Source organism: Idiotropiscis lumnitzeri, chromosome 14, assembly GCF_059441095.1.
Source record: "Idiotropiscis lumnitzeri isolate Australia: NSW breed Sydney's pygmy pipehorse chromosome 14, RoL_Ilum_1.0, whole genome shotgun sequence".
Lineage (NCBI taxonomy): Eukaryota > Metazoa > Chordata > Actinopteri > Syngnathiformes > Syngnathidae > Idiotropiscis > Idiotropiscis lumnitzeri.
The window spans coordinates 17,753,149-17,762,696 of NC_142404.1; the positions used below are offsets into that span (position 1 = coordinate 17,753,149).

General features: G+C 42.8%; 1 protein-coding gene across 1 annotated transcript; it reads right to left on the reverse strand.

The window, feature by feature from the left end:
* Nucleotides 1-3,912: 3,912 nt before the first annotated feature.
* Nucleotides 3,913-9,129, reverse strand: ska3 (spindle and kinetochore associated complex subunit 3). Its single transcript, XM_088315547.1, has 11 exons — nucleotides 8,917-9,129; nucleotides 8,760-8,821; nucleotides 7,933-8,104; nucleotides 7,333-7,807; nucleotides 7,203-7,264; nucleotides 6,301-6,500; nucleotides 6,068-6,229; nucleotides 5,491-5,619; nucleotides 5,363-5,412; nucleotides 4,963-5,084; nucleotides 3,913-4,365 (listed from the first exon to the last, which is right to left on the reverse strand). Exons 1-11 carry the CDS (start codon nucleotides 9,029-9,031, stop codon nucleotides 4,205-4,207), a joined length of 1,710 nt encoding a protein of 569 aa, XP_088171673.1. The 5' UTR covers nucleotides 9,032-9,129; the 3' UTR covers nucleotides 3,913-4,204.
* Nucleotides 9,130-9,548: the final 419 nt, after the last annotated feature.

The window sequence follows — 9,548 nt, forward strand, 5'->3', positions numbered from 1 at the left end:
TGGCCATCCAGCGAGAGTGAGAAGGGGGCGGAGCGACGTTACTCCTGACGCAATGACGTTGAGCGACGTAACAAGTTTGAGGAAAAAAAGGAAGTACAAGGGTACAGCTGCGGAGCAGTTGTTCTTATTGAACTCAACGAATTTTATTTTACATCAAATCTGATATAAAAGGAATGTGTACCATCGTAATTATACACCCATAAATGATAAAGAAGTCATAGTAACCCAACATTGGTGGGCTACTCTTGTTCGTGGGACCAACTAGTACCTAATGGCACATTTTTTTTTTTAAATATTGAAAGAATAATTAGGATATGGACGATGCCCAACCTGGATGCATCACAAAAAAAGGTCCAGAATCGGACTTTTCAGTTTAAACAGACATAGATACATTAGACACTTTTTTTTTTTTTTACCAATCTTCCTTTTTTACAAACTGCACGGTGTAAACAAGGTTTGCAAATCATTCATATTTTAAAGACATGGTTGTAAAAGATCAAAATGTATCGAACTCAGCATCCATCATTTATTTAAGAAAATAATTGGGTTAAAAAAAATAAAAGAAAATCAATCGTCAGTGCAGAATTAGCTTTATTGTAGCAATTTGTAGTGTTGAAACCTGGTTACCCCTAATAATTTCAACTCATGGCTAGGCAATTAACCAATTTTAATTGCTTAATTTTAGTTTATTCGCAAGGACAATTTTTAATAGATTTTTTTTCCCATACTTCAGAGCGTCTCTACTGACGTGCAATGCTTACACTGACAGCTTGGCTTCCAAAAGGTAGGAGCGAATTCATAAACGCAGTCTGTGTTGACGTTGTATTCGTAATGGTCCTACGAATCTTTTTTACGGAAATATTTTGACAAAAGAGGCTTCAGCAAGAAGTCATTGTCACCCCTGGGCACGTGACGTGGGAGTGATGTCAGCATGATGATATCAGGCCAACGCTGATGTTTCAAGTCATAAAGGCTTTGGTCACCAGACATGAACCTGTTTTTGGAGTCATGGCGACTGAACTGCGGTCATCTAAGGCTACATGAGGCAAATCATAGAGATTGACGTCGCATCATCGAAGGATAGATGTTCGGAGTCATAAAGGTCTACGTTTAAGTTGCGATGGGGCTGGATGTTCGAGAAACGAAAACTCAACGTTGGGGTCATCGTCGGCAGATAGAAATTTGACGTGCATGTCAGAATTAGACTTGTTTTTTTACTCTACGAGTACAAGAACATTTAGATAAGATCTTAAGAGATAGGGCAATGGATTCGAACGCGAACCCATTCTTTTCTGACGCCACCGACTTTACAAACATGCTCCTCTCCGGCTTACTGGACGGCCTGAACTTCAGTGACGAGGGCCCATCTAGAAACTTAGAGAGCGTAGAACGGTCCCCTCTTGGTAAGGACGTCTTACAACACGATCTGACGAGAAATGGGAGCTGCTCCGACGCAGCCAGTCCCAGCACGGTGTATTCGGACGACGACATCGGCGCCGCCATCAGGGCCAACTGGAGCTCGGCCAGTCAAGAAATATGTCAAGATGAGGAAGGTGGTGTGGTGCTGGAGAGGCTGGGGTCAAACTTTTCCAGATTATCCTCTGAGGAGCACAGTGAAAAAATATCTGCCCTGATTGCTTCTCGCAGCGAGTCCACTCGGAAGCCCTCGGAAGAAGATGTCTGTGGTTCTCCAGCGACCTCCCCCAATTCGATCCACCTGAATCCAGACATCCAGCAGGCGATAAAAATGGCCTCCATCACCATCTACCAGGGATTAGTTCGCCACGTGGACCGCTACAGTGATTCCAAGATAAAAGACGGTAACATTGTTTTGTGCATCGATCCCACCCGAAAGCCATTGCAGAACGAGTCGAGTGTCAAAGTGTCTGCGGACACGTCGGTGTGGAGTGACGCTGAGGGCGCCGGGACGCCAACTGTGATGTCCCCCAGTGGAAATTTGGAGCTTGCTGTCATTGAAAATGATCCAGCGGAAGATGTGATGTCAAAATCCTTAAATCCCATGCCAGATGGGCAGCCGCCTGGCGATGTGACCCATGAATTGGACTCTTCTCCTTGCCCGGAGATGAGTTTTTTACGCATGGATTCAAGCCCAGGACTTGAATCTGGTTCTGATGTGTGCAAGTATTCAAGTCCAGAACTTGACTACAGTTTAGATATGCGCAAGGATCCAAGATCGGAACTTGAGTCTGGTTTGGAGCGCAAAAATTCCATCCAGGAACCCGAGTCTGGGTTTGATTTGCAAAAGGATTGCACCCCTGAACTGTCAGAACGGGACACGGACCTTCAGACGTTCTCCGCCACCTCACCGTGTCTGGACGAGAATATCCAGGATGTCGCTGGAGTAAAAGACAAGACATCAGAATCGACCACCCCGTCGCTGCCAACCACCCCGTCGCTGCTAGAGGAGCAAAACGCAGATGAGATGGCAGACGCTTGCGAGGCATTCTATCTTCAGGATGACGAAGAAGCCGACGAGGACATGGCCTACAAATCCTTAAGTCCATCACCGCCGAAAGAGGAAGATGAGACGGTAATCACGACACCCACATGTGGAGATTTCGATCTCGAGCGAGTGGATGTGGCTCAAGTTGAAGATGACAGAGCTCCAGATGTCAAAGAATCAAAGTCCTTGACCCCATCACAAGAGGAGGAGCAGGACACAGACGAGACTATCGTCGTAAGATCAGCTAGCCAGGCGATGGACTTTGTGGATGAGGTGGAAACAAAAGAGCAGCTGACCAAATCCTTAAGCGCTTCACCTCGAGAGGATCGGCTTCAAGATTCAACACCGGTCCTGTCTCCTGTCCAAGAGTTGGATCAGGTAGAGGACGTTGAGCAAGAGAAGGAAACTGCATCCAAATCATTGAGTTCCACACCAACAAAGGAGCAGAGAGATGGTACACCAGTTGCCACGGCCACTTTTGAGGGATCAGATCTTGAAGTTGAAAAAGAGGATGACATCGTGGTGACCAAGTCCTTGAGCCCACTGTCATCAGAACCTCAACAGGAAGAGGACGCTCCCACGATACCGCCACAGATTTCTCCTTGTAGGGATGATTTCATTGACGATCACAATGGTGACGATGAAGTTAAATCCTTGTCACCACAAGTAAAGAGCGCAGAACAAAATCTTGAAGCACCTGCGAGCGCTCTCGAAAACTCCAATGAGGACGACTCCCAGGCTACCGCGACACCAGACAAAATCTCTCCGGATCAGGACCTTGAGGAAGATGGTCATGAAACAGAAGACTCACCATCAAAATTACACAGCCCAGCAAGCCAAGACGAACCAAGCAGAGGCTCATCTTTGAGTTCACTCGAGGAAATTGTTATGCACAAGGATTCGGGGGATGAAACGCAGCAGAAAAAGGCGCCACTTATCCTGGAGGAGTACTTTAATGCTGCCATGAAAAAATTCTCCAACACTCTACTTGACGCTTTGATTAGTCATCTTGAGAGCTACAAAGACCCCAAAACAGACATGCCCCTGCCGGTCGGAGTGAAAAGTGAGAAAGCAAATTTTGCCTGGAACCAGGAAGTGGCTGAGACGGAGAACCCAAAGCAAGATGGTGAAAACTCACCAACGCAGCCTTCAATCTCGGGATTCACAGGGAAGGAGAGCCCCTGCGATACTCTTCAGGCCAGTGTGGAGTCAGCTAATATCAGTGGATTTTAAAATCCAGCCAACTCTTGTTGCATCAGAAAACAAACGGGCTGCAATCGCATGCCAAATGACATTTACCAGCTTTCCTCAATTTTGGGGAAATCACGATCAATGTTCATCGCACTTACTCACCATTCGAGGACAGTTCCGCTAGTTTGAATAAAACTAAACCTTCATGCGGGGTTTTTATGTGCACATAACCTATGTTTGATGTGCATATTAAATGATTAATTGCTCATTATGATTTTTAATTCACCCTCGTTTCACATCAGTTTCTCAGCAGGGTCAGGGTGCTTTGATTCTTGATCCTTTCGCCTACTTTGAAAAATGCACATCAAGACACCTTAGTATTGTTTTCAATTCCTAATAATTGCACAAGGAAAAATAAGGTCAATTTCAAAACAGTAGCATTCTAATTCTAATCATAAACTACGAAAGTGCAAAAAGATGATGCTGATCTTGCCAATTAAAATGTTGCCATTTTGTGTGTATTAAGTGTCACTTAGTGCCCCATAACACTCAGCCTCTCAAGTTCAGCCTGTAGATGTCATTGTTCCCCACTCCTTCCAAGTGTTCGAGCCTCTTCAGCTCGCACAAGCACAGCATGTAGATGGGAGTCTTGATGCCCATGTCTGTTATCTTCTTCAGCTCCTCCATCCCAAACTCCAGCAAGTCCTCCGCTGGAAGATCACGAGTGTCAGTGTTTAAGGACAATTAGGGCTTTCATTTCGTTTGAATTAAAGCATTAACTTTTTAAGGCACAGCAGAGCACCATGATTATTCACATTGCTTTACGAGTTCCACATTTTGTCACATTACACTTGTCTTGTATTCTACACACAACAGCCCATAATGACATGATTTTTTTTGGTTGTTTTCCTTAAAAAAGAAAAAGAAAAAAATCAATACAACTCTGGCAGCAATCACAGCCTCTGATCTTTTTTTTTTTTTTTTTAATATACCACGGCCATTATTGGGCAACATTTTGCATTCTTGGTGGCAATGGGTAACACACTCAAGTGTGAGTTCCCATCAGGTGTGTGCTTTTACGAAACAACTGAATTTACAACAATTGAACTGTATCAGCAGAAACCTGAGTTCAACAATACTCAAATTTATTTTCAATATATTGAATAAATATACACATGAATTAAAAAAAGATATGGTAGAGTTTGTAGGATTCCGAGGGGGAAATAAATACAGCCATTTTGACAAACTAAAATAACAAATTGTGGAAATGGTAAAATGCAAAACAGTTTCTGTGTAGGTAAACTGACCGGGACACTGCGCCAAATACTTGTTGATGTTGCGGACCGCCTTGTTGAGGTTGTTCAAAGTAATCGGCTTCAAAAATACCGGCAAGCTGTGAAACTCCTGCTTGGACACAGCATTTATGCATCTGTGAAAACAAATGTGCACATTGCCCATCACCGAATTAAAAAAAAAACAAAAAACATTTTTAACTATGAGCCATCCACAGAACAAGAAGAAAAAAATAGCAGAATGATCGTACATCCTCACAACTGTCCATTATCTGAGGAAATGTGATGACCTTCACAAAAATAAGACAACAGATGGACACTTCTTTTTCATGACTGTCCATAATCACAACCATCACAAAAATAAAAGTGGAAAAAGAAGAAAATGTTAATGACATGCAGTTCTTTGAGACTGTACCTGCTTTTGTGTTCTTCTTTTGTTGGTGGCTTTTGAGACTGCATCACAAGCTACAAAAACAAAATGCACACTTGAACAAGGCACAATAATATGACAATATTATAAACATTGGTGAGATGACAGCGTACCTTGCAGATGTCCTGCGTGACCGAGCTGAGATCGGGCATCTCGGGGGTGCTGATCTCATAGATCCCCCTCCTGACTCGAGGAGGGCTGAGGTGAAAGTCCTGTGCTGCACCGTCCAAGTCCACGCTCTCCTGTATTAGGAAGGACACAGATAATTACGGGTGACAAATGATTTCTGATATTAAAACTGAGCAATGCATTTTTTTTAAAATCCAATTTTCAGTACAATTTTCCAGAAAAGCCTTATTTTTACTAAAAATAAAAAAGCAAGATTTTTGCCCATAAACAGGACTTCGATAAAACATCGAACGTACAAAAATTTGGAAATACTGAAGGACTTTTTTTTACCGGAAAATATGATTTTCCCTTTTTTTTCCATCACCCCAAAAAGTCAGCATTTCACCTGGAAAGCTATTGTTTTCTAAAAAGTAAGAATTTGTTTTTCTCAAAATATTATAAACAAACAGCGGAAATCAAGATTATTTTTCTTCAAGCAATCAGCATGAGCCACCCCTTAAAAAGATCATCACAGAATCTTAACTCAAAGGATCATTTGTTGCGGAATTTTTGTGAGCTGACCTGAATGGAGTTCGGGTTGGGTGTGGCGTATAGCACCAACCCAGCCGGGGTGTGTAATTCCGGCACATCGTATTCCCACGCGCGGCGGTCTAGGACGGAACCGTCACGAGGAGACTCGAGAAGTGGTATGGCGTGGCTGTCCATCCTTTCCAAGGCCTCGCACTGCAAAACAAAATCAGGACTCAGGACGCAAACGGCGCTAGTTTGATGGGCTTGCGAATGACTCGTTATACCCCTTTGCTGCGAAGCAGACGTTTTAAAGAGGGCGTTTGGAAGGTTGGCACTTCTGGGGTGTCGGGCAGCTTGAACGGGCCGCTCGGCGATTGGGTGTCACCCTCCGCCTCATGGGGTGGCGGAGAAGCATGGCCGTTTGTTTTTTTTATCTTGAACCCCGGCGTGCAGAACAAAGGAGGCTCAGGAGACTTTAAACTTTCTGCCAATGACAGACACGAACGTGTAAATATTGAAAAACAGTCAGAAAATGTTTCTTGCAAACATAACACGGGATGTTTGTTCATCAAGCAGTTTGTTAATTAAATGATGTTGAAAAATGATTAGAAAGAAAGATCTTCCTTAGTTAATTATAATCTGAAAAATATTTTTTTTAAATTTCAAGAGTGTGGCTTTTTTCCCCACACCTAAATATTAACAATTTTTTTACCATATGACTTGTTCTCAAAAACACAGGAAAATACACAACTATTATCTTGAAAATTCATTTCTCAAGAAAAAAAAATCTGCAGAACATGACTTTTTTTCTTGAAAAAAATGTTCAATTACTGATTTAAATGGTACTTTTTTCCGAAAACATACAATTTTTCATCAACTCGCTTCATAAATATTGCATATTTTCCCTCTAATGCATGTGCTTTGTTTCCTTGAAAAATACACATTCTTTTTGGTTTGGGAATTATTTTTCTTAAAAATATAGAAAAATAAAAGTAAAATTAAAATACATGAGACACTCCACTTATAACCAAAAACTATGAAACACCCGCTCCCAATTGAAAATACAGTTTGTCTTTCTTGTTGTAGCATGATTCAATTTCAGATTTTTGGTGGGAGCGCATACTTTTTAATATTGTGAAAATACTGATAATCATCTTTGTGAGTGAACTTGCTAACATTTGCTTGCCATTTTCTTGCAGACTTTTACTCATAGGGGGGATGGGCGGGTCTAGGAGGTCCAGTGCTGGCCTACGGAGGAACAAGAAAAAAAAATAAGTTTTTGTCAAAGAAGATTATGTCCGTATCCCTCTTTGTACCTTTCGCCAGCATTCTTCTTCCTGAAGAGATCCATAGTGAATTCGTTGTTGAGGTACATGGTGTCCTCGGAGAGGCCAAAGTCTATCATTTGTGGAGTGGGCAGCTCATCCTCGCTCATGCGCAAAGCGCACCTGGGCGTGGGCGGAAGCGGCGTCGGTACGTCCATGCGGGGGAGGTTCAGTTCGGGCATGGCGGGCTGCTGGTTGCACCCTGAAAAGTTCCGGCGGAGGTTCAGGTCGGGCATGGCGGGCTGCTGGTTGCACCCTGAAAAGTTCCGGCGGAGATATAGCTCGCACAGGCCAAAGTCGGACAATTTGGGGGTGCGCATGGCGACAGCTACGTTGGAAGCCTTTGATGCCTGAGGCGACGTTGGTGACTTGCTGCATTTCTCTGCCACTTCCTCCACATCATCTTGGCCTTCTTTTTCATCCTCGTTCTCAGACAACTCTTTCTCCTCCAATGTCGCACCTTCAGCTATAGTTAGCGTGCAAACAACAACAGTTCAAGTAGGTTAGATTTAATTTATAATTGCATCAATCATTGTATCACGATAACAATACAATTTCAAAATGTGACAAAAAAGATTTATTTTTACTTACAACCAGGCTTGAGCGTATCTGTGAGAGCTTGGTATCCGTAATTTTCAAAGTGTCCCGTGAGTGCACGGACATCTTGGGCGACCGTGCTCTGCATGGCCTTGCAGGCGTGGATGAAGGCGTCCACGTTTATGTTGTGTGCTTTCTGCTTACTCAGCTCGTCCTGCAGCTGACCCTGTCAACCACAAACAAATAAAATGATCATGCAAAATAATTTTAATTTAGACACATTCAATAATATTATTTATCTTTAAAATTTAAATTCCCATATTTGTATACGGCACAGTGATCTCACAGTGGAGAGGTGCAGGGTTCGATTCCGGCTCTGGCCATTACTGTGTGGAGTTTTCATGTTCTCTCCGTGCCTGCGTGGGTTTTCTCAGGTTTCCTCCCACATTCCAAAGCTAAGTATGTTGATTGGACACTCTAAATTGTCCCTAGTTATGAGTGTGAGTGCGGATGGATGTTTGTCGTTGTGTGCCCTGCAATTGGCTGGCAACCAGTCCAGGATGTACACCCGCCTACTGCCCGAAGACACCTCGGATAGTGATGGAGAGGTCGTTTCCCAACCTTGAGGTTGTGAGTAATATGGCTTCTGATTGACTAAAATGTCCTCGGAGGTGTGACAGCGCCATCTGTTGCTATGGGAACTTTTCACATGTTTTTTTTTCGGGATTTTGTTGTTTTAGAACGGAAAGGTAAAAACAAGAAAGAAAAAAAAGACAAGACCCGAATATATATTTAAAGTACCACTGTGATCAACAATGTAAGGTGACAAAACTTGTGATTAAATAAGTCATTTTGTGGAACATCATTTGTTTGCACTTTACCTTGCGACCCAACACGTCACTGTTGAAGTCGTGATAGACTCGCATGGCTTTTGCTGCCACTTCTGGGGGACAAAAGAGAAATAAAAGCCGCAAGTTATTGCCTTAGTTGTGTCGAATGTCGAGATGCGTCGGGAATGTTGTTCTCCCGCTGACTGACCGCTGTCTACGTTGTCGTGACGGTTCTCGAAGGTGTGCTGGAGCTGGGCCGTCTCCGTTTCCAGCGTCCGACACAACTTCTTCAACTTGGCAAAAAACTCCGACTTGGGGTCCATTTTCAACACGTTAATGGCCACATAAATGCGAAACAAACAATCGACTCCAAACACGAATCGTGCCGTGGGGAAAGCGGATGTTTTGCTTTTGGCGCCACTGCCGCCAAACCGGAAATGTTTCCTCTTCTTCGTTGCTTAAATAGTTTTTACTTTTGCGTTTGCGCTCCCTATGTGTTGGTGGTTGAAAGACAACGTAACTGTACATCTAAAAATAGCTGTTAAAATGTTTATATAAAAAAAGAAATTGGCGGAGACAATAACCCATGGATGTCTTTATTTCAATTTTTTGCTGGGGAGGATAATAATGTTCTGAATATATTCTTTCTCTGGTCTGTTTTGTTACGCATCAGGTTTCCACATAACTATTACACTAACAATAATAATGCATAATCACAATAAATAATGATATACACTATGTGATATGGATGATATGCATTTCTAATTATACGCTATACATCTTGATCATCATTATTAAATACTGTATATGGAAATCGAGCCACTATTTATTTCTGGAAAA

Bases quoted from the DNA above. Each gene is read 5' to 3' on its own strand.
- ska3 (XM_088315547.1), bottom strand. From the start codon at position 9,031: ATGGACCCCAAGTCGGAGTTTTTTGCCAAGTTGAAGAAGTTGTGTCGG. The intron at 8,105-8,759 runs GTAAAGTGCAAA...TGTGGTTGACAG, and splicing joins GTGACGTGTTGGGTCGCAAG to GGTCAGCTGCAGGACGAGCT. The intron at 5,413-5,490 runs GTACGCTGTCAT...TTGTTTTTGTAG, and splicing joins TCACGCAGGACATCTGCAAG to CTTGTGATGCAGTCTCAAAA.